Genomic DNA, 25,456 nt, shown 5'->3' with positions numbered 1-25,456 from the left:
GATAAAGACCAAGCCATCAGGACTAAAGAATTTGCTTCTGTCCTAGTGTGCTGACCTGATTCCACCTTTTTGTAACACATTGGGAGTTGACAACTGTGGCAACGAGTTACTGACATCAGGAGTATCACAGAAACATACAGCTCCCCCCCTCCCCGGATTCTACAACCAAATATATTCTAGCTGATCTGTATCTTAAATACATCTAGTGGCCTCGGTCCATAGCCCTTTTATGCTTGCTTAAGAAAAGAACTATCAATCTCAGCACTGAAATTTTCAACTGACCCCACAGCCTCGACAGCTTTTTTGGGAGTGGGAGTTCCAAATTTCCACTACCCTTTGCATGAAGAAGTGTTCACTGGTATAACCCCTGAACAGACCAGCTCCAATTTTAAGGTTATGGCCCCTTGTCTGGATTTGTCTCACCAGGGGTAATAATTTCTCACGACATACCCTCTCGAATCCCAATCATCTACAGCACCCGTGAGTTTTTATATTTAATGGAACGCAAACCAAGTTGAACTCAGGGTGTTCATCCCTGAAACAATATGAAACACCTCCGGGATCCATCATCTGCAGTCACCCTCATATCATAGAAAATGCCAGCTGAACAATCTTTAAAACAAAAATCTAGGTACTAAAGTTAGGATAAAGGTGAATCATTTCCAGTTGGGGTGTTTTTCTAGCCTTGCGATAACCTGATCTCACATAAAGAGTGGAGCTAAAAGATGCTATTAACCTCGAGAAACTTTTTGAGAAAAAATAATTGGCCTCAGGATCTATTTCAGCAAGGATGTAAATGTGTTGGAAACAGTTTGGAGAAGGTTTACTAAACTTATACCAGGAATGGGTGGGTTGTCTTATGAGGAAAGGTTGGACAGGCAAGGCTTGTATCCACTGGAGTTTAGAAGAGTAAGTGGCGACTTGATTGAAACATATAAGATCCTGAGGGGACTTGAAAGGGTGGATGTGGAGAGGATGTTTCCTCTTGTGGGAGATTCCAGTACTACGGGTTACTGTTTAGGACAGAGATGAGGAGAATATTTTTCTCTCAGAGGATCGTGAGTCTTTGGAACTCTCTTCCTCAAAAGGCAGTGGAAGCAGAGTCTTTGAACATTTTTAAGGCAGAGCTAGATAGATTCTTGACAAGCAAGGGGGTGAAAGGTTATCAGGGGTAGACGGGAATGTGGGGTTGAGGTTACAATCAGACCAGCCATGATCTCATTGAATGGCGGAACAGGCTCGAAGGGCTGAATGGCCTATTCCTGCTTTTAATTCGTATGTTCGTATGTATTTCAAGCATTTCCCTGTGGGAGGAGCTTGACAGCAACCGAGTTAGCAACTGTACATCACAGGCATGTTTCTGGCCTCAGACTATCTGGGAGCATTGGGACATGAAGTCACTTAGCATATACCAATTTCTGTCACATGTAAAGATTTTAACATGTTCAAACAAAATACGGCTCTCTATTGGTCAAGTGAAATTATAAACGGTGACATTTTCTTTGAACAAACTACTCTTAGCTTCCCTTTCTAGTTTGGTGTTAAAATGAGAATGGTATCACATGTTCCTGCTCCTTAGGTCAGTCTAGCTGCTGTCCGATCTGTGTTGTCCATTCAGCAGGAAGGTAAATGGCATCCAGCCAATGACATTCTCTGAAAAACAAGTGCAGCAGAAACTAAACAAAAGATGAACAATACGGAGATGAAACTATCAGCCAGGGAAGAGAGGTCAGCAGTCACAGGAGCCCAGATGGAAAAAAAATTCAATCATACTTTCCAAAGAATACACTTTGAGTTTCTTAATGTAATTCAGCCAGATAAATCGTTTCATTACCCTGTCAGGTTCAAAATCTCCCATTTTATTTATTTTTTCGCGGGACGTGGGCACTACTGACAATGTCAATATTTATTGCCCATCCCTGATTTCCCTTGAACTGAGTGGCTTGCTAGACCATTTCAGAGGGCGCTTAAGAGTCAACTACATTGCCGTGGATCTGGATTTATGTGTAGACCAGACCAAGTAAGGATGGGAGATTTCCTTCCCTAAAGGACATTTGTGAACTAGATGGGTTTTTACCACAATCAGTGATAGTTGCCATGGTCACCATTAGCTTTATATTCCAGGTTTATAAATTGAATTTAAATTCCACCAGCTGCCGTGGTGGGATTTGAACCCATGCCCCCAGAGCATTAGCCTGGGTCTCTCGATTATTAGTCCAGTGACAAGACACTACATCACCATCTCCCCCTAAAATTATAGCACCACTGCCAACCCAGGGTCAAGATTAATCAGAAAACAGTCACTTGGGTTCTTCAAGATTAACATGGAAATATTGCCAGCCTCCTGGCTGATAACTGCTGGGACTATTGTAATCTGTCTTCCCAGCATTGTGACTCTTCACCCATTAAATTAAAGGCGTCTCTCAGAGAGACAATCAGTTTAAAAAAAAACTGATGGGCCAGAATTTTGAGATCAGCGGCCGGGCCCGGGAGTAGCTGGGAAAAGGTCCGTCGCCCTTGATTGGGCCCCGGTCACGATTTCACACTGCGCGGGCCAATTAAGGCCCACCCAGCGTGAAACGCGGCTCTGCGCTGGCCGGGAAGGGCCAAGCGGGGGCCTGTCGGCCACCGGGTCCACTGGCGAAGCGGTGCCTGGTTTAAAAGTGGCCCAGGCAACCCCTGGAAGGCTGGCACGGAAGGACGTCTCCTGTACTTTCGCCATGGATTCGAGTGCGGTTGGGCATGGCAGGCGTGAGGGCAGGTTGAGCGGGCACTCGGCCCCCACTTTTCTGACGACTGCCTTGGCATCCTCCTGGAGGAGGTGGCAGCCAGGAGGGACATGCTTGCCCCCAGGGATGGGAGGAGGAGGCCACCGCACCTAACCAAAAGGGCATGGGAGGAGGTGGCAGCAATGGTGAGCAGCCGTGACGTGGTGCGACGCACCTGAGTCCAGTGCCAGAAGTGCTTCAATAACCTGCCGCGCTCAGGAAGGGTGAGTACCATGTTGGTATGGGTCAGTGTGCAGAAGTGTTAAGGTCTGGCCGTCCTCCCCGTGGATCTCAGGGGTGCTAGAGTCTGAGTGCCAATTGTCAATGACACGGGAGCTGGCCAAGGGGATGAGCCCCTGGCTGCTTGGACCGAGTGCCCGTGTCTTGAGGGCCACAACTCGGATGTGCCCTGCCAGGTGTTCCTCAGCTGGGGTTGGCCAGCCTGCAATGGCGCCGCAGGTAGAGAGTGGACTCATCAAGCTCCTCTGTTGTTTCAGGAGTGATGGCCCACACAATATTAAAAGGCCTTGGACCGGCGGAGGCCCCGCTAGCCTCCTAATCCTTTCCAGATACGAGCAAGATGCCCTGGAGCTTGAGAGCTGGCACGTGCCCTGTGCAACTGGGCATGAAGAGGTGGGGGTGCCAGATGGGTGCAGTGTACAGTGATAAGACTTTCGCTTGGTCCAACCATTCTAATATAGTCTCTTCATTGATGTGAGCCTTGAACCTGAAGTCCCCATTGATCATTGGAAGATGAGGGCACCATGATGCAGATCTCCATGGACAGCTTGCACAGTGACAGTGTGATGACTTTAACTAATGACATGTCCTTGTTCTCCCTTTTTACTTCACCAGCAGGCATGAGCTCTGCAGTCCCCGAAGGGCCACCCCTGACACTGGAGCTTCTGTTGCACCAGCGTCACACCCGCTCTCTGAAGCAGGTGCCAGTTCAGATACCAGCACTTCAGTGGGCATTAGATCAGCAGCTAGTATCTTGGTGCACATTGGTGAGGGCACTTCGCACTCGCTTGAGGTGCAGGTGGAGGCAGAGAGTGCCCGTGGCGCTGGCAGTCGGAGGATTGCTGGGGTCCAGGACGGTGCTCAGTTGAAGGCTGATGATGAGCCTCTGTCGTCCATTAGGGGGCAGATGCTGGATGTCCAGCGAGATGTGCGGGAGGATCTGGTGGAGATCCATGAGGGTATGCGTGCTATGGTCTCCGTGATGGAGGAGTCCATGCAGAGCATCAGCACTGTGTTGACCGTCATGGCTGAGTGCACTGCCTCCTCCATTGAGAGAGTGGGGACTCTAATGGAGAGGCTGCTCCAGGAACAGAATCAGGGGTCCCTGGGGTTGTGCTCAGACTTGCAAGCCCTCAAGTGGTCAGTGTCCATGTGGGAGATGGATGAGGCACCCAGTATCCCAGATAGGTGCCCATCCATCAATGGCGAGAGAGGTCCAGAGCGACCTCACATTGGCGCACGAGCTGCCTGTCATCTCTGTGGGCTCTCCTCAGGGTGCTGTGGGTGACAGCAGCAGCTCCTCCACCTCTCTGCCAGTGACTGTGGCATCTGATGAGGCAGCGGCGACTTGGGAGATGCCAGCCGTGGCACTGGCTGCTCCCGCCCAGGCGGGGCAAGCACAGGCTCAATTGGCAAGAGGACGGGCCACCAAGGCCATCAAGACCAGCAAGACACAGTCAGCAGGCTGTCTCCAATGCTGGTGCCAGCGAGTGGGGAGCATCAAGACGTAGCATTTGCAAGCGTAAGTTAAAGGCACCATGAGCACAAGAGGGACAGGTCATGGGTGATTTTATGTTCATTTATATTGACTTCATGTATACTGGTCTGGGTTTGAAGACCAGAAACATTTATGTAAATATTATTGAACTGTCAGAATGAGATAAATTGTGTTTTTGTCACCATGGCCTGAATATGCTTCACCTTTTTATTTCATTGGTGTGGGGAATGCCAGTGTGTAATGCTGGACGTAGGTGGCTCTGAACTTTATTGCTCAGGCACTAAGTGTTCTTTGTGTCCAAATGAAAGGGTCCTTTCATATATCCAGGATGGATGCGGCAGCCCTGTCACGCAGTTGAAGCTGATCATTGGTAGCCAAGCTGAAGGAGCGTTGATCAAGGTGTCTCTGCCTCCCTGCAGGTTACCGAAATCTGGCTCCATGCCCTCAGTGTTCTCCTCACCGCACTCACCTTCAGACTCACTGCTGTACTCATCATCTGTGGCCTGTGCAGCAGTGTCAAGATCCTCTTCCTCCAGTGGGTCCCCTATTGCCAGTGCCAGATTGTGGAGAGCACAGCATGCAACCACGATCAGTGACACCTGCTCTGGGGGGTATTGTAATGCTCCTCCTGAATGGTCCAGGCATCAGAAGTGCATTTTGAGAAGACCTATGGTCCTCTCTACCACCGCCCTTGTGGAGGCATGACTCGTATTGTAACATTTCTCTGCTTCTGTTCTTGGGTGGCGGGGAGGCATCATGAGCCATCTCTTCAATGGATAGCCCTTGTCACCCAGCAGCCATCCATCCAGTCGGGCTGGAGCACTGAAGAGCCTCGGCTCCTGGGAGTATCTGAGGATGTAGGCGTCGTGCGAGCTGCCTGGGTACCTTGCACAGACTTGCAGAATCTCCAATCTGTGGTCACAAACTATCTGCACGTTCATGGAGTGGAATCTCTTCCTGTTGACGAAGGCACCTGGCTGACCCACTGGCGCCTTGATGGGCATGTGTGCAATTGATTGCACCCTGGATTTGGGGGAACCCAGCAAATGCTGCAAAGTCTCTGGTTGGCTCAGCCTGGATGGCCTCATCAGTATGGTAAAGAATAAAGGTCAGTACCTGTCTGAACAGAGCTTCTGTCACCAGCTTGATGTAACTGTGGACAGCTGATTGGGAGACTCCAAACAGATCCCCCACTGACCCCTGGAAAGAACTGGAGGCATAGAAGTTGAGGACGACTGTGACATTTAGAGCCATTGGCATGGGGTGTCCACCCACCCAGTTGGAGCTGATCTCAGGCCCAATCATCTGGCAAATGGAGGTGATGGTCTCCCTTGAGAGGCGGAACCTCCTTCAGCATTGCACCTCAGACATATTGAGGTAGCTGCGTCGCTGCCTGTAAACCCTGGCAGCAGGATAGTGGCACCTTCTGCGGCCCTTTCCACCTTGGACTTCCTGATGGTCCTGCGCCCCTTGTGCCTGCGCCTCTCCCCCCATAGGTCCCTCCCCTGGAAGCTGCATTGGGACACCCGGCCTCCTCTCCCTTCTGCCCCTCTCTTCCTCCTCAGAGGAGGTGCCACCCGCGGAGACCACAATCCCCATTCCCGGGGTAAGGGAAGGCTGTCTGATACCTGGAAGGGTCCACACGGTCTGAATCCTCCGGGGGCCATGCAGACGCCAATAAGTCTTGAAATGAAGCCTGGAAATGAAGCCCTGAACATGAGGCTGCCAAGTACCAATAAGCAACCAGCAGCAAACTATCTCCAACACTCCTCACTACTCTCACTGGCAATGCTGCTGACTCTTTTTATCCCGCCCATGGATGAGGTTTTTAAAGATGTCGGCTGGCCGCCTGCCCGTTTTGCCTGTGCAACGACAGCAAAACCGCACGGGCAATGAAAAGACACCGTCAATTGTATGTTAAGGGCCTTAAATGGCCTGTTAATTAATGGCGGGTGCGGCTCTGGCACTCACGTGTGCCCGCCGATCGAAATATCGTGCTGGGACACTCACCCGACGTCATCGTGTGCAATTTTATGCCCGATCGGGTTGGGCGGGCGCCCGCCCATGGGATGTAAAATTCTGCCCATGAAGACCACAGTAGGGTCATCATTGAGGATGAAGAGAAGTTGCAATGTTAAACGTGGTGTTGTATTCCCAAACAAATTGTCCATGCAGTTTCAGAACACACTGCATTTTCTTTATCTACTTACAATATTTTCCTTCATTTCTTCCCTCCTTGTCTAAAGGCAAAACTGCCTGGCCTCTGTTACCTCACACCGAAGTATGACCATGTGTGACCATTAGCAAGGAATTTGATCCTTTTCTCACCCAGTACACTTGTTTCCAACAGAGATTACCGGATAGTGGTCAACACGAGTGAACCCTGATTTATCTTCTCTCCATAGCATGGGGCACTGATGCCAGAGCACAACATAATTATGGATGATCTTAGTTCATCCACTCAGTCATCCCTCATTGTAGCATCCAATTAGTTCCAAACGTGGCTGCAGTGTATACTATCTACAGGATGAAATGCAGCAACAAGCCAACCTTTCTTCAACAGCACCTCCTAAACTCATGTCCTTCACCACCTAGTCAGACGAGGGCAGCAGGAACATGGGAACGCCACCACCCCTGAGTTCCCCACGTACGCTATCCCAACTTGGACATATAATCGCCATTCCTACATCGGAGCTGGGACTCCCTCCCTAATAGCACTATACCTTCACCACATGGACTGCAGTGGTCCAAGAAGACAGCTCACCATCACCTTTTCAAGGGAAATTAGGAATGGGCAATAAACGCTGGCCTAGACAGAGACGCCACATCCGAGGAACGAACTTTTAAAAATATGATTCAAGGATTTTCAGCGCTACTTAACTCTTTGGAATTTTTTGCAGATGTTTGGCACTTCCTGGTATTAATCCTAAATTTGCTTTTTATGAGTTTGAATCTGTGTCTTCCTTGTCCTATTCACACAATTTATATTCAGGTGATTTTCCATACCATTATGTGTATTGTCTACCTCATTACCATCACTTCATAAGTGTCTCCTTTCAAGGCTGAACAGCTCAAGTTTCTTCCATTTCCCAGATAACATGGTCAACGTGGCCCCAATAGCAACCTCGACTGAGCTCAGTTTCACTCAGCCACAGATTGGAAACTGGATGAAATAGCTAAAATTGCACCGAGTTGCCCTAAATGCCTTACGTGAGGCTTATTCACTCCACAACCCAGCACTAGCAGACAACTATCATCTCAGCTTGATATTATAAATGGTTGAAGAATAGTGAGGCACAGTGTGTCATTTCTGTCTTCACTTCTTTCCTGATGATGATTAAATATGTGTATTCTTTCTAGATTAACCTTCTGCATAACCGCATCAACGAACACCAGAAATTGTGAGTATATCCGGAAATACGGTGTAAACCTAAGGTTCCCTGTCTCACCCCTTCTCAATGTTTATAGCCTTGGGTCAACTCTCAGGGCAACTAAATCTTGATGGCAAAAGTGGGGGTCGGGGTTCATAATAACGGCACCAAAACTCAGTGTGGTTTACCAGAATAAGTGAGGTAGCTTCAAAAAGGCTTCAAAACAGACACATTGAGAGAATTAGGCAGCAGAAGTGTTCTGTAGAATATTTCTATATTCCTCTGCTTTCCTGAAGGCATCGACCGCCATCTGGGATATGGTCCCACAGGTGCCAGCCACCCCCTACGCAGTGCCTGTTATTCAGAGCTTACATTTGACAGTGGGTGTGGCTGAGCTCTTTGACCAGGGAAGGCATCGCCGCTGAGCCTGACCTTTGCCCTTGCCCAATCAGCAACCGGAACGCTGGCTGATTTCTTTCGTTTTTCTGTGTTCTCTCTCTCCACCGCCAACTAACCCCCAAGCTACCTTAACCTCCATAACCCAAAGTCACCAAGGTTTATTTTACAGCCGCTTCCACTGCACTGGGCGTGGTTGGTTAACTCAACACAGATGTTGGGCCATCTGGTCTGAGTGTCTCAACTTCAGTGCTCAATTTACCAACTGAGCCAGAAAGGAAGTTGGCATTGGTGCTTTCACACCCTGCTTTAAATCCTCAGCAGCACCATAATGCGATAGCAGTCTGTTTGAGGTGGCAACGGCATCACAAACGCATGCCAACAGGTGAATGAGCAGATGCATCGTCAAGTACTGATAGGCCTCAGTGCGATTAAAGTAATCTTTCTAACCACACCTGCTGCTCAAAGATCTAAAAACAAAATGATGGGCTCTGTGACCCTCCCATTTTTAAATTATTTTCCTTCCACCTGCTGCCTGACTGATTAAAAAGAGGAATCAATTTTCAAAGGGCAGGATAAATGCGAGCAAGGAAATATTTTCAGGGCTATGGGGAATGGGATTAATTGGACAGTTCTTTCAAAAAGGCTAGCACAGATGTGTTGGGCCAAATGGCCTCCCTCTTTGCTGCATGGTTTTTTTTGTGGGGATGTTGCTCATGTCTTTTCAGAGGTGCAATTGGGATCTCACTATGTAGAGGAATGATCCTATGTCCATTCGGTTGCACTCTTGCAGCACTCTACTGTCCTTCATGCTATTTGCACATGCTCCCAGTACTGTTATTGACACACATGAACCTATTAATTAAGGAGCCTGTGCACTGACCATGATCTTCAAATTTTTCTACTGCTAATTCTCTCCCTATGCACCACCCACTCTTCTCCCCAAGGCTCTGGCTCCAGCTGGGGTGTGGTTCATGAGCCACAAACAAAAATTGCTGGAAAAACTCAGCAGGTCTGACAGCATCTGTGGAGAGAAAGGCAGAGTTAACGTTTCGAGTCCGTATGACTCTTTCTTCAGAGCTGTGATTCATGGGCATTGGCCAACATCCAGTATTGAGACTGTGAACTTCAAGATGGCTATTCCTCCATGGTGGTTGCACAGTTGGGCCTGGTAGTGTTTTCAGCAGTTGTCCGAATACAGAATCACAGAATTATTACAGCACAGAAGGAGGCCATTCGGCCCGCCGTGTCTGCACCTAATGCCATTCCCCTGCCTTCTCCCCGTAACCCTGCACATTCTTCTTTTTCAGATATCAGTCTAATTCCCTTTTGAAATGCCTCGAAATGAACCTGCCTCCGACACACTCCAAAACACAGGCATTTTCTAGCGCGAGTCAGTAGATAAGGCCCAGGAGCAGGAAACACATTTTTAAGGCAGCTTCAATTCAGCAACTTCATTATATTCATTTCTCAGTAAGAGTAATAAAATCAGGAGCTGCACAAGCTGATAGGACGTGGCAGTCACCACATAGAATTTATAGCCCAGAAACAGCTCATTCAGCTTAATGAGTTCATGCCAAAGTTTATGCTTCACATGAACCTCCTCCACACTGCTTCATCTAACCCTATCAATACATCCTTCTATTCTTTTCATCTTTACGTGTTTATCTAGCTTCCCCTTAAATCCCTTCCAGCCCAGCCTGTAGCCGCTCCTACCAGGAGATCTGCTGTCACGATACGTCGCTGACTCTCCTGGACTAACTGGGGTTTATACTGTGCGAGGTCCCCGACTCTTCAGGGGTGATTGGCCACTTGCCCCCCCTAAGCGTCATGACCGTGCGCCGGACGTGTCACACACCTTGCTGGTCTCCGCCTTCTGAGTCATTGTCCTGCATTCTTGTTGGGATCCCCCTGCCTCATCCGCCGTTCCCAGTCTTTAGAAAGGGTGACCTCCCCGCCCCACAGCAGCCTAAGCTGATGGGCGCCTCACTTATTTTGCTTGACTTGCCAAGTCGCGATCCAAGGGCTATGGCAGCTGGTGTGCACAACCAGCTACTTGGAGCCATAAGTGAGAGCTGGAGAGCTGGGGGACACTGGTTTCCCCTATCCACACCCCTTTTGATGTGGGTGTGCTGCTTGGCAGGGCATCGAGGGTCCTAGCCCTCACAAAAATATACCCCACAATGCATCCCCTTAAATGCATCCATGCTATTTGCCCCAGCCGCTCTTTGTGTGGCCCCAGAGTCGGTAACCGCCCTTATAATGAACTGCCTGCTTGCCATTGCACTGCTGCATCACTAGCCCGGTGTCCTGGTACAGGACCGGCACAGCACCCAGTGATCTGATTTGGCTTATCCGCCATTTAGGCGGTGGTTTGCTCTTTGCAATTTCGCAGTCTCATTTTTACATTCCTTTCTCCAACAGCAAGAAAGCAGCGGGAAAAGGCAAGGTTGGAGGCCGCTGGAAATAAACAACAAAGCATACTGGATCCGCAGTCAGATGTCTGCTTCCGGCAAAGGGCATGAATCCAAAGACAAAGACACACTTCCTGACATAGCTCCTGTGCTTTTTCCATGGCTATGCGGCCAAAATGTGTGTTTCTTGCAGTTGATGAAATGGAATTTCCTGAGCCTTTCCCTTACCTTCAATGCTTCAATAAAATATATGACTAAACAATGTCTGCCGAGTTTGACAATGCAACTTTCTGGTTATTTTTTTTTTGTTACACTGACTGACCTTCGATGGCATTGCTCCTGGATAGACTGGGGTCAAGCTCTAAGTTCTAGAATTCCCTCCCTAAATCTCTCTCCCACCTCTCTGACCAAGCATCTAGAATGCAGCGCCTGAAAAGGGCGTGTGAAGGCAGACCACTTCCTCTAGCAAGTAAGTTCACAATCCAGAGGTCGCGGATTTAAAATAATTGGCGAAAGAGCTGGAGGGGAAATGAGAATTTTTTTTCACGCAGAGGGTCGTTATTGTCTGCAAAACGCGACGTGAAATCCATAGGAACTTTCAAAAGCCATTTGAACGTGTACTTGAAGAGATCTAATTTGCAGGGTGATGGGGAGAAACAGGAGGTTTTGTGGCGCAGTTGTAATGCCCCTGCCTCTGAGCTAGAAACTCCAGGTTCGAGCCCCACTCCAGCACTTGATGACCAAGTGACATGGCCAAACGGGTTGAATAGCAAATTATAAATCCTTCCAACACATGCCAATATCAGGTGGTAAGAGTGGGAGACAGTCTTGGTCATCCAATTGAATTGAAATAAATTGGAGCCTCCTACCATCATTATCCATAGCTCCAGGCACAGCAATGTGGACTCCTTGGCGGATGGAGGGGGGCGCTGGTTGGCTCAGTTGGGCTGGATGGCCAGTGTGGATCAGATTGGTGTATCAGCAGGGCATATAATCCCTGTTCTGCTGGGGTGGATTCAGGGCCTGCCTCCTTGCCCGACCTGTGGGTAGTGAGCACAACGTTACAGGTTGGACTGCTTTCAGGCAGGGACCTGAAGAAGAATGGGAGAAAGCCAGGGTGTGGCACTAAAATGGACAGCTCTTTCAAACAGCTGGCACATGCGTGACAGGCCGAATGGCCCTGTTCTGTCTGCAACACTCTAAAGATTCTATTCCTTACTCCCTCATGTACTTATCGAGCTTCCCCTTAAAAGGCATGTATGCTATTTGACTCAATCATGACACATGGTAGTGAGCACCACATTCTTACCAACAGCGAAGTCCATGCACTGTACATTTGTATTCAATCTGAACAGTTCCCTTAAGGCTGTGGCTCCAGCATTCCCGGTAAGTGGGGAGGGAGAGGGGGTGGTTCTAAATCCATGCAACCTGATGTTAATTGATGGCTAATATCTGAGTCTTGTTGATTTCCAGAAGCTTGCAATGCTCTGGCTGTTGCCTGTATGAAAGTCAGGCCAGAAAAAAAGGAAACATGTTCTTTAATTGTTGTGCAGCTGCAGCAATGTGTTGAAGTCTGATGATGTGTTCCTACATTTTTTGTGCGCGCGAATCAATCAATCCATGAAAAGAGAGAATGTGCAATGTTACAGGAATAAGGCAGGGGTGCGGGACTATGTGGAATGCCCTTTCAGAGAGCCAGCGCAGAGTCGATGGGCCGAATGGCCTCCTTCTGCACTGGAAAGATACTGTGATACAGTAAGTAAAAGAATGCCTTATGAAGACAGGGACGTTATACCACAAAACGTTATCCTTTTCTGCAGAGTCGTTGTGTATCCCTTTAAGGCTACAAGGTCTAATTGGTGGAAATGGTTCATACAGAGGTCAATTAAGAGGATGTTAAATAAACACTAGATTATTGTATACAAAGAAACTATAAAAATCATGGCCTTGGCGTTTTGAGTTCCTGGAAAGTTCCTTTGTTCCCTTTTCGTTTACAGAAAGTTGTATATTACACTTGAAATATGATGGACTTGAAGTGAACATTAGCCATCATACATAGGAACAGGAATTCAGCCCATCGAGCCTGCTTCGCCATTCAATTAGATCATGGCTGACCATCTACCTCAGTGCCACTTTCCCGCACTATCTCCGAGTCCGTTGATGTCAATAGTCTCTAGAAATCTATCGATTTCTGTCTTGAACATGCTTAGTGATTGAGTTTCCGTAGCTCTTTAGGGCAGAGACTTTCAAAGATTCATCACCCTGAGTGAAGAAATTCTTCCTCGTCGCAGTCCTAAATGGCCTACCCCTTATCCTGAGATTATGTCCCCTGGTTTTGGGCTCACCAGCCAGGGGAAACATCTTATCTACATCCACCCTGTCACACCCGGCAAGAATTCGGATACAGATAATATATACTAATAAACTAAACTCTGGCACTGATGAATAGGTTTCTCATATATAAGATGGCAACAGGGTAGAAGAGACTTCAGAAACTCACTCCATTGTGCTGCCCAATGGCCACTGCCTGCATCTACATTGCTACAGGCAACTCTTTACATGCAGCTTTTACAGTTTAAGTGTTAAATGTTGACTCAAAAATTGCGACAATGGGAAGTTGGGCATAACTTAGTCCCCATTTTAAAGTTGGATATTTTGCTTTTTAAAAAAATTATATTTTGATTTTGTATTTATAGTTAAAACAAACAAATCATACAACATAAGCAGAGTCTATAGCATAGGGGATTCTCTGCAGTACAGGCTGCAAAACTAAGGTACTGAGCACCACCACAGTATTTTATAGAATAGTACAGCTTAAGAGCAGGCCATTCAGCCCAAGTCTGTGCCATTTCTGTTTTGACTGGTATCAAACACTCATTAAAATCACAATATCCAAATTAACAAAGAGAAATTTAACGTATTGTCTTGAAGCAATGACCTTTATTCAGGGCTGTTTGGAAGCTGTACGCTGTTTCTGAGTTGTATGTTGTTCATGAGCTTTTTGTGTGGGTTGACATCCAAATCTGCGATCTCTACCACCTAGAAGGGCGTGGGAAGCAAGTGCATGGGAACACTGCCACCTGCAAGTTCCCCATCAAGTCACTCACCATCCTGGTTTGGAACTATATTGACATAAAAGCACTATGGAAGTACTTTCACCACATGGACTCCAGCGGTTCACCACCACCTTCTCAAGGGAAATAAGGGATTGGCAATACATAGGATGCTTACAGCACAGAAGGAGCCCATTCAGCCCATCATGTCTGTGCTAGCCCTCTGAAGGAACAATTCACCTAGTGCCACTCCCCTGCCTTTATCCCATAGCCCTGCAAAGTTTTCCATTTCAGATAATAAACCATTTGCCTCTTGACTGTCTCAATTGAACCTACCTCCACCACATGTGAGGCAGTGTATTCCAAATCCTAACTACTCGCTGTGTGAAAAAGTCTTTTTCTCACCTCACATTTGCTTCTTTTGCAAAACACTTTAAAACTGTACCCTCTGGTTCTTAGTCCATTTACAAGTGGGAACAGTTCTCCCTATCTACTCTGTCCAGACCCCACATGATTTTGAAAACTTCTATCAAGCCTCCTCTTGGCCTTCTCCCCTCCAAGGAAAACAGTCCCAACTTCTCCAATCTTCCCTCACAACTGAAGTGTCTCATCCCTGGAATCATTCTCGTGAATCTTTTCTGCACCCTCTCTAATACCTTCACATCCTTCTTAAAAGTGTGGTGCCCATGCAGAACTGGATGCAATACTCTAGTTGAGGACGAACCAGTGTTTTATACAGGTTTAATATTTCCTTGCTTTTGAGCTCCCTTTTGACAAACCCAAGGTTGCACAAGCTGCCAATGCCAGCGACACCCACATCCCATGAATGAATAACCAAAAAGCAGAGTTAGAACTATCTAATCGGGAAGAGGCCTTTGCAGGGCAGCAGGCTAACATTGCTGCGGATCATTCTGCACCCTTCCAAATCACTTTTGGATGAAACACTGAAGGCTGTGGACTACAACATCCATCATTACCAGCCATCCACCCAACCAGCTGAACAATGCGCATGCGTAGGAACTACAATTCCCACAATCCTTCACTCCTGGCTTCCGTCGAACTACATTTCCCAGGAGGCCGCAGCACGTCACGTCAGGCACCGGATTCTACGTCACCGCGCAGCTCCACCCAGCAGAAAGAGGGCGGCTTCAGTCAAAGATGTCGGAGCGGGCGGGAAGCGGCGCTGCGGTTGCCGCCGCCGTCGCTGCCAAGGAGAAGCGCAAACAGCAGCTGAAGCGCTGGAAGGGTTCTTGCACCGATTTGGAAGCGGGCGAGCCGCGGTGGCTGGCGCGGCCCGGGACGGGCGCCGGTGCCGTCAGGGGTTCGAGCCTGAGGCGGGTGAGGTTCGAGGCGGCGGCAGAGTTCCTGGCGGCCTGCGCCAGCGGAGACGCGAAAGACGCCGAGGAAATGCTGAGGGGAGGCGCCGACGTCAACTGCGCCAACACGGACGGAATCAGCGCCCTTCACCAGGTGCGGACTGCGCCTGCGCTGCACCGGCATATCGTGGCGCGCATGCCCAGCCGTGCCGGCAACGGCAAAATGCGCACGCGCGACGGTGACCGCAAGGCCACGGGGCCTCTGGGAAATGTAGTTCGGATCCGCTCTTTCCCTGCTAGGCGTTAATGGTCATTTATGGCGATTGGGACTACATCTCCGAACATGCATCCTGGTTTCCGCATCTAGGTGTCTTGAAGTATTTATATACCTGCTCAAGTTTGGGGAAACTAAAAGTGCTGTGCTCTCTGGCACTTCTTTTGCCAGAAAATTGCAGGGAACAGCATACTCCCGAATTATGAATATAGATCACAATGGTAGATAATTGGTTTTGGGAGTAAAATGATGAAATATCTGGGGGTGGGGTTGAAAGTTTCAGGGGTGAAACTGATCATTGTTAACGCAAAATGTGCGCCTCATATTGGCCGTTCATAATCAGGCAATCTTTACACAGTTTGACAGTGGTACTCGAAATTTGTCCTTTCTCATTTATATTCACTTAAAGAATTTAAAATTACACGGACAGTTTTTTTAGTTTATTTGATCGAAATGCAGCTTTGTGGTTTATGAAAGGTGTATCATGCTGTTCAGTTTGGGGAAAAAAGGGAAGCTGTTGGAAATGTCCTGATCAGTCAGTGTCTATTAAGATAATTTTTTAAAAAAATATTAGAAGCGTAACTCTTCAATGGGTGTGAGCACTGAGTCAGAAAGATGTTGGTGCAATCTCCACTCCACTTCTGTTCTGCAATGTCAGAGGGGCCCTTTTGGAATGAGATGCTCATCATCTCATGACACTACCAAAGACCAGAGATTTCCTAACATAGTCTAATAGTCACTCAACTAACATTATCTAAAGCATATTAACTGGTATTCTGCAGGGTTATGGGAAGAAGGCAGGAAATGGTTCTAGGTGAGTTGCTCATTCGGTGAGCCAGTGCTAACACAAAGGGCCAATTGTGCTGTAACAATTCTGAGATCCGTCTGTTTTTGCACGTGGGATGCTGCACAAATTTACTGTTTTGTCTGCAGGAATGAGGTGGAAGGATCGAGAAAACTAATGAATAGAGACATGAGAAACCTTTTCATGCAGTGTGGTTAAGATCTGGAATGTGCTGCCTCTGTGATGGAGGCAGGTTCAATCAAGGCATTTAAGAGGGAATTGGATTATTATCTGAAAAAGAAAAATGGGAAGGGAGTGGCACTAGCGTATGGTTCACTTGGAGAGCTGGCATAGGCCTGATGGACTGAATGGCCTCCTTCCGTGCTGTAACAATTCTCTGATTCTTTTTTTAAAAAAATGAACTGAGCTTCTGACTTCTTCCTCTCCAGCATCAAAACTGCTCACTTTCACCCCCATAGTTTCGCTCATGTCTGTCTCACTTCAGCCCACCTGCTGAAACCATCAACTGTGCTTTTGTTGCCCCTAGACTCAACTAAATATGGCCCTGGCTGGCCTCCCATTTTCAGCCTGCTATCGCCATAAGCTCATCCATAGCTCTGCTGTCCCTAATTTCTGTGAAGGCTTGCTGACCTACATTGGCTCCCCCTTCATGAGCACCTCTATTTTAAAACACTCCCAAATGTTTAATTCTGCCCTTGGCCTTGTCCCTCCCTATCTCTGTAAACTAACTCCAGCCCTACATCCCTTTCAAGATTCTGCGTTTTAACTCTGGCCTTTTGTGTATCTCTCCACTCTGTTCACCTCACTACAATCGGCCATTGCTTCAGCTATCTAGGTCCTAAACTCTGGAATCTCTTCCTTAAATCACTGTCTCTCCAACCCTCAAAGTTTACCTCTTTGACCAAGTTTTTGGTCACCTGACCAAATGCCTTGGCTCAGTGTCAGCTTTTGTTTGATTATGCTCCTGTGAGGCACCATGGGATATTTTACCAGCTGAAAGGTGAGATATAAGTACAGGTTGTTATACTCAAGATTACACATCAAAAGTAATTAATCGGTTGAACAACATTGAGGATAAGATAAGGTGCTAGATGAATGCAAGTCCTGACTGTCCTTCACAAATGCTGATTGATTTGTGTATTTTCAGTCATTTTCATTTATCCCTTACAGCTTGTTGCTTCCCCTCTAGCAGATCTTTTATTTTTCTGGACTAACTGCGTCTTTCTTAATCGGATGAATTAAGAGTAATGCAAATGTATTTTGTTGGCTTGATCTGACATACAATCCACCTCCTCCCTATTTGGCAATGATTCTCCTCAGCTCTCAACTCCCTGACCTGTTCCAACCCCTGCATTCAAGCAGCAATCCTCTCTGCGTGTTTGCTCCAAGCTTTCTCTGACTTTGCACATGAAGGACTGTATCCTAACCTGTACCATCCAGTTCAAACATAACACCGCTGCTCCCTCCCAGCTGTGCTCGCTGACCTACATTGGCTCTCAGTCCAGCTGCGTCTTAATTTTAAAATTGTTATCCTTGTTTTCAAATCCCTCCTGTGGTCTTGCTACTCTCCCTATCTTTGTAATCTCTGCACTCCTCCAATCCTGATTTCTTGTGCAACCTTGATCTTAATCTCTCCGATATCCACTGCTCCCTAGGGTAGAGAATTCTAAAGATTCACAACCCTCTTGAGTGAAAAAGTTTCTCCTCATCTCAGTTCTAAATGGTTGACCCCTTATTTTGAGACAATAATGCCCCAATTCTGAGACTTCCCTAATGGGAAAAAAAGCCTCTCAGCATCTACCCTGTGAAGCCCTCTCAAAATCTTATATTTCAATGAGATCACCTCTCATTCCTCTCAACTCCAAAGATTATAGGCCCATTCCACTCCATCTCTTCTCACAGGACAGCCCTCTTGCCCAACAAATCAATCTAGTGAATCTTTGTTGCACTCCCGCTAAGGCAAGTATATCCTTCCTTGGTTCAAGAGACCAAAACTACACATGGTATTCCAGGTGTGGTCTCACCAAAGCCCTATATAATTGCAGCAAGACTTCCTTACTCTTGAACTTCAGCCTCCTTGCAATAGAAACTAACATATCATTTGACTTGCAAATTGGTTGATGTACCTGCATGTTAATTTTAATGTTAATGTGATTCATGTGCAAGGATGTCCAAATGCCTTTGAATACCCAGTTACTAACTAGTGTCTCGTCTTAGTTTTAAAAAAAAATGCTTTTTTGGTGCTATCTCCTTCATAACACTATTTAAAACCTGCTTCTTTGATCAAGCTTTTGGTCACGTCCCAATATCTGCTGACGTGTCGAATTTTGCTTGATAACACTTGTGTGAAGCTTTTTGGAGCATTTTTCTGTATGAAATGCGCTATATAAATGCAGGTTGTTGTACTGAGCCTGTCTGCAGAGGAGCAAAAAAAAACCATTGAGGAAACTTTGCATTTGCACTTTATTAAAAAACTGTTTGCAAACGATTGCAACATTGCTGCAGATTGTGTTTATGTGCACACTGGGGGTTGCATTTATCAGTTGCCTGCAGCATTAGTTTGTCTCGCACACTGAATTAAACGGAAATCTACTTTGGTGAAGAGGGAGTGCATTCATAGGTTATGTCACTTTTAATCAAAACAAATGATTTATGCTCTTTGGTGTGATGGCCCTTGATGTTCTCAGCAAGCATTAGGAGGGACAGGATTTGTAATGTCATAGTTCCTTATTTTTCACTGTGATTTGAATTTAGTTCCTTCCAGCTTCTCCCAGTGCCTCAGTTGGTGTTCAACACTACCCAGTGTTGTACCAAGCCTTACAGACCATTTGGCTCCAAGTACAATGCATGGTCTCTGCTCTGCTTCCCGATTTCTACCAACTAGGACTATAAACCTGCCTAGAACCTTGGTTAGACCAGGACCTTGGTTAGACCGCACTTGGAATACTGAGCAGAGTTCTGATCACCCTATTACAAAAAGGATACAGAGGCACTGGAACGAGACTGAAAGAGAGATTTACTACGACAATACCAAAACAGAGTTTACACCCAGCCGGAAAGATTGAACAGGTTGGGGGCTCCTTCTGCAGAAAAGAAAAGGCTAAGGAATAACCTGATAGATCTTTAAGTTACGAAGTGTTTTAAATGAGGTAAACACAAATAGACTATTAAGATGTAGGAGCAGAATTAGGTCATTCAGCCCATCGAGCCTGCTCTGTCATTCAATGAGATCATGGCTGATTTGATAGTCCTCAACTCCACTTTCCTGCCTTTTCCCCATAATCCTTGATTCCCTTACTGATTAAAAACCTGTCTATCTCAGCCTTGAATATACTTAACCCAATCTTTACAGCCCTCTGGTAAAGAATTCCACAAGTTCATTACCCTCTCAGAGAAGAAATTGCTCCTCATCTCCGTTTTAAATGGGTGACCCCTTACTCTGAGATTATGCCCTCTGGTCCTAGACTCTCCCACAAGGGGAAACAGCCTCGCAGCATCTACCCTGTCAAGCCCCCTAAGAATCTTGTACGTTTCAATAAAGTCGCCTCTCATTCTTCTAAACTCCAATGAGTACAAGCTCAACCTCTCCTCATAAGAAAACCCCTCCATACCTGGGATTAACCTAGTGAATCTTCTCTGGACTGCCTCTAATGCCAGTATATCTTTCCTTAGATAAGGGGATCAAAACTGTTCACAGTATTCCAGGTATAGTCTAACTCGTGCCTTGTATATTTTTAGCAAGGCTTCCCTATTTTTATACTCCATTCCCTTTGAAGTAAAGGCCAAAATTCCATTTGCCTTTTCTATTACCTGTTGAATTTGTGTGCTAGCTTTTTGTGATTTCGTGCACGAGGACGCCCAAATCCCTCTGCAGCAGCTTTCTGCAGTCTTTCTCCATTTAAATAATATTCAGCTCCTCTATTCTTCTTGCCAAAGTGCATAACCTCAATTACCCACATTATATTCCATCTGCCAAGTTTTTGCCCACTCACTTAACCTGTCTATATCCCTCTGTAGACTGTGTCATCCTCACCACTTGCCTCCCCACCTAAATAAAATGTTTACGCTTGGGGGACACAAAACGAAATTTCAAATATATAAGATGGGCACGAAATAATCCAATAGGGAATTCAGGAGAAACTTCTTTACCCAGAGAGTGATGAGAATGTAGAACTTGCTACCATAGGAAGTAGCTGAGGTGAATAGCATAAATACATTTTAAGGGGGAGCTGGATGATAATGTGACGTAGAAAGGAATAGATGAATAGGTTGGGAGGAATAAATATCACTGATATAGACCAGATGGGCTGAAAGGCCTGTTTTTGTGCTGTAAATTCTTTGTAATTATTATAAAATAAACCATAATGTTTTCATGTGTGATGTCACTGATGCCTAATTGCAAGGGGCTGATTGCAAAACTTGGATTGGGTGCAAGGGAGTAATTTGTGTTACTGATTTCTGTTCAGGCACTCTCTGCGCGCGTTGCGTTGACTCGTAATGCTTTCTGCTATTGAACTCCGTGCTAAGTCTTCCTTCTGGATTCACATGAAGAAATAATTGACAAAAGAGCCATAAGGGAAATGAGATTTTTTTTTAAAAAAGTGACAACAATATATATAGCACCCCTAACATAGTAAAATATCCCAAGGTGCCTCACAGGACAGTTACCGAATCGCACAAGGGATATTTGGACACGTGATAGATTTTACAGAACATTAAGCAGACTTCTAGAGGTTTGGGGCCGAGGCAGCTAAAAGCATGGCTGTCAGTGGGGCGGGGGGGGCATTTAAAACCAAGGATGTGGGCAAGGCCAGAATTGGAGGAGGGCAGAGAACTTGTAGGAGGTTACAGAGATCGTCTCTCCTCACCCTATCTACAATGAAAATTTTAAAATGGAAGCGTTGGTGGACGGAGAGCCAGTGTCCGTCAGCAAGCCCAGAGCTGAATGGAACCTAGGATGTTAGGGTAGACTATACTGAGTTGTGATTTGGAATTCACTGCCTGAAAGGCTGGTGGATGCAGTTTCATTGGATATATTTATATCTGAAAAGGAAAGATTGTTTAGCTAACAGAAAGCAAGGAGTTGACATGAATTGGTCTTTTTCTGGATGGCGGGGTGTGACGAGTGGTGTGCCACAGGGATCAGTGCTGGGGCCTCAACTTTTTACAATTTATATAAATGACTTGGTTGAAGGGGCAGAAGGAATGGTGGCTAAATTTACCGATGACACAAAGATAGGTAGGATATTAAACTGTGAAGAGGATGTAAGGAGGCTACAAAGTGACTTAGATTAATTGAGTGGGCAAGACCTGGCAAATGGAGTATAATGTGGGGCAAAAGTGAAATCGCTCCTTTTTGGCAGGAAGAATAAAAAGGAAGCTTCTAGAAATGGCGAGAGATTCAGAGGGATCTGGGTGTCCTAGTGCATGAATCACAAAAGGTTGGTATGCAGGTACAGCAGGTAATTAGGAAAGCGAATAGAATGTTATCATTTATTGTGAGGGGAATTGATTACAAAAGTAGGGAGGTTATGCTTCAGTTATACAGGACACTGGTGAAACCACATCTGTAGTACTGTGTACAGTACTGGTCTCCTTATTTAAAGAAAGATGTAAATGCATTAGAAGCAGTTCAGAGAAGGTTTACTAGACTAATACCAGGAATGGGTGGGTTATCTTATGAGGAAAGGCTGGACAGGTTAGGCTTGTATCCACTGGAATTTAGTAAGAGGTGACTTAATTGAAACCTTTAAGATCCTGGGGGGTCTTGACAAGATGGATGTGGAGAGTATGTTTCCGCTTGTGGGAGAATCTAGAACTCTGTTTTAAAAAATAAGGGGTTGCTCATTTAAGACAAATTGAGGAGAAATTTTTTCTGAGGGTTGAGTCTTTGGAACTCTCTTCCTCAAAGGCAGTGGAAGCAGAGTGAATATTTTTATGGCAGAGCTATATAGATTCTTGATTAACAAGGGGGTGAAAGAGTTATTAGGGGTCAGCATGAACATGGGGTTACATTCAGAACAGCCATGATCTTATTCAATTGCAGAGCAGGCTCGAGGGGCCAAGTGGCCTACTCCTGCTCCTAATTTGTATGTCCGTATTGGGAAAGGACAAGGATGTGGGGCGAATGAGAAGCTCTTTGCAAGAGGCACGATGGACCAGGTAACAGTGCAATTCTCAGAAGAATGTAGGTTACTGGAAAGCTGATCCAGTACAGTTTCAACATAGGTATCTAAGTAACAATGTGGAAAATTGTCCAGATATTTCTTATCCACAAAAAGCAGGACAAATCCAATCTGGTCAATTACTGCCCCATCAGCCTGCTCTTGATGGTAGGTGTCATCAACAGTGCTATCAAACAGCACTTAGAGACAGCAATAATCTGCTCACTGACACTTAGATTGGGTTGTGCTAGGGCCTCTCGGCTTCTGACCACATTACAGCCTTGGTCTAAACATGGACATTGGAGCTGACCTTGTGAGGTGAGTGTGACTGCCCTTGACTTCAAGGCAGCATTTGACTGGGTGTGGCATTAAGAAGCTCTGGCAAAATTAGAGTCGATGGGAATTGGAGAAAACTCTTCTCTGGTTAGTCATACCTAGCACAAGGAAAGATGGCTGTGGTTGTTGGAGGCCAGTTGCCTCAGCCCCAGGGCATCAGGAATTCTTCAGGATAATGTCCTCAGTCCAACCATCTTCAGCTACTTCATCAATGACCCCCCACCCCCAACATAAGGTCAGAAGTGGGGATGTTCGTTGCTGTTTTGGCAGCTCCTCAGATACTGAAGCAGCCCCATGTCTATATGCAGCAAGACCTGGGCAATACCCCGGCTTGAGCTGATAAGTGGCAAGTAACATTTGTGCCACATAAGTGCCAGGCAATTACCATCTCCAACAAAAGAGAATGTAACCATCGTTTAATGACGTTTAATGGCATTACCATCACTGAATCCCACACTATCAATATTGAGGGATTGCTGTTGGCCAGAAACTGAACCAGCCATATAAATACTGTGGCTACAAGAGCAGGTCAGATGCTGGGGATTCGGCAGAAAGTAACTCACCGTCTGACCCCCTCCCCCTTGATTAGCACCCTGTCCACCACCTTAAACATTCACACCGTCCACCACCAATGCACAGTGGCAGCAGTGTGTACCATCTACAAGATGCACTGCAGGAACTTGCCAAGGCTCCTTCGACAGAACCTTCCAAACCCGTGACCTGGAAGAGGAAGGGCAGCAGGTGCACCACCACCTGCAAGTTCCCCTCCAAGCCACACACCATCCTAACTTGGAACTATATCGCTGTTCCTTCAATATCACTGGATCAAAATCCTGGAACTCTGTTCCTAACAGCACTGTAGGTGTACCTGTAACACATGAACTGCAGCGGTTTAAGGCAGTAGCTCACCACCACCTTCTCAAGGGCAATTGGGGATGGGAAATAAATGTTGGCCTTGCCAGCGATGCCCACATCCCATGAAAGAATTTTTAAAAAGTTGTCTGTGAAACTGGACCCCATTCTGAATTAGTCTATGGGAGAAAAATTTTCGGGGAATGAATTGAGTACCTTGTCTCAAAGTGCACATATATCTTTTTCAGGCATGTATAGATGAAAACCTGGAAATGGTGGAATTCTTGCTGGCACATAATGCCAATGTTGACCGGCCAGATAATGAGGGATGGACACCACTGCACGTGGCCGCATCATGCGGCTATTCTGAAATTGTTGAGTAAGTTTTAACATTACTTTGGTAAATTCAAATCTGTATGCTGAAGAAGTGTTATATCAGATGTCTTTCTACCCCCAAGTTAAAACTTGCCAATGTGTGGAATTCAGCAGGGCTGCTGAGGAGCCTAGTCAATCCGGTGGCCATGAGTAGTAATCCATTTGGCATCTTACCAAGGCCTTGCAATACATTTCAATAGCTTTGTGTAGGTTGCTGATGATTCATTTGTGATCTCTAGCTCCCAAGTTGCTGTTTGGCAAAGCATCTATGTGGGTGTCTGAAATATCAAGCAATTGCAGTTTTGGTGTGTTTTTTTATTTGACTCACGTGTCAAAGTTTCATGCTAGGTGTGAAAGGTTCTTACTATATTTGCTTGAAGTGTGAAAATGCTAATTGGCAAAATGTATCGATGCTGCAAACGTGGGGCTATGTCTGAAGTACTGATGGTTGCAGGTCTGTCCTGCTAAATTGGGCGCATTGTGCAAGAAGTACCCAAGTTTAAGTTTATTTTGCACCTAAGCAATCCCTATTGTTTACATACAAATTAAGTTGTGTCAGCACTGTGTGCCTCTCCTTCCACTGGCTATTTCCCATTACGACTGCAACTATGATCAGTGACCTTCTTCACAAATTGAATGCCTCAGTTGACGTTTAAAAAAAATTAATAGGGAATGTTGCTCTAACGATTTGCAACCCTAACTGTTGACACATTGAAACATGACTAAATGTTGCGTCTCTGGAAATAGAGTTTTCAATGCTGCTTAAAATCTATATCTTTGTCCAAGCTTATGGTCAACTGTCCCCCTGTCTCCTTTGTGGCATCGTGAAGCACCTTGGAATGTTTTAATACATTTCAGGCAATTATGGGGTGGGGCGCTATTATGTGCACTGATTTCCCTGATAAAAAAATTTGCTTCTCCAAGACCAAGATTGTAAGAGGGGCAGTTAGAGATGGTGCAACCTGGACATGTCTTGCACCTTCAAAACCCACAATCACTATCATCTAGAAGGACAAGGGCAGCAGATAGATGGGAACACCACTACCTGGAAGTTCCCCTCCAAGCCACTCACCACCCTGACTTGGAAATATATCGCCGTTCCATCACTGTCACTGGGTCAAAATCCTGGAACTCCCTTCCTAACAGCACAGTGGATGTACCTACACCACACGGACTGCAGCGGTTCAAGAAGGCAGCTCACCACTACCACAAGGGCAACTAGGGATGGGCAGTAAATGCTGACCCAGCCAGTGAAGCCCAGATCCCGTGAATGAATTTTTTTAAAAAAAAGGTCTGAAAATATATGCTGGAGAGGCTGTGGTCAGCTTGCTTTTATGGCATTTGCCTTTCAGTATTAGAGGATTGGGAATGTGATTCTTCAGTCCATCATTGAGATATCAGAGGAGACTGTGGCGTTATCCATACATCTGTAAACTGGGGGAGAGTGCAATTGATCCCCTGTTTGTTGCTTCTCTGTGCATCAATGAATGTGGCACTGGGGCAGTGGCTAAAGGGTATTTGTTGTCAATTAACCAATCTATATCTTGGATAAAGAGGTTTCAAATTTCAGGACAGAAATGGTCCCAAGCTTCCT

At 46.2% G+C, this 25,456-nt stretch overlaps 2 protein-coding genes across 4 annotated transcripts in view; both read left to right on the top strand.

Moving 5' to 3' along the window:
- tnnt1 (troponin T type 1 (skeletal, slow)) overlaps positions 1–10,951 on the top strand; it is a 29,202-nt gene extending 18,251 nt beyond the window's left edge. For all 3 annotated transcript variants that reach the window (XM_078531758.1, XM_078531757.1, XM_078531759.1), the window contains 2 exons: positions 7,867–7,907; positions 10,698–10,951. In XM_078531758.1, the coding sequence (XP_078387884.1) occupies positions 7,867–7,907; positions 10,698–10,743 (87 nt within the window). In that variant the 3' untranslated portion in view covers positions 10,744–10,951. The remainder of the gene's footprint in view (positions 1–7,866; positions 7,908–10,697) is intronic.
- Positions 10,952–14,876: 3,925 nt separating this feature from the next.
- The window catches only part of LOC144669367 (protein phosphatase 1 regulatory subunit 12C-like), a 70,240-nt gene continuing 59,660 nt past the window's right edge, over positions 14,877–25,456 (top strand). Inside the window, exons 1-2 of the mRNA XM_078531744.1 lie at positions 14,877–15,210; positions 23,736–23,866. Of these exons, the coding sequence (XP_078387870.1) occupies positions 14,899–15,210; positions 23,736–23,866 (443 nt within the window). The 5' untranslated portion in view covers positions 14,877–14,898. The remainder of the gene's footprint in view (positions 15,211–23,735; positions 23,867–25,456) is intronic.

Source organism: Cetorhinus maximus, chromosome 29 (genome assembly GCF_964194155.1).
Source record: "Cetorhinus maximus chromosome 29, sCetMax3.hap1.1, whole genome shotgun sequence".
NCBI classification, from domain to species: Eukaryota; Metazoa; Chordata; class Chondrichthyes; order Lamniformes; family Cetorhinidae; genus Cetorhinus; species Cetorhinus maximus.
Note: the sequence above shows the minus strand (reverse complement) of the source record. Positions and strands in the feature narration are given on the sequence as shown.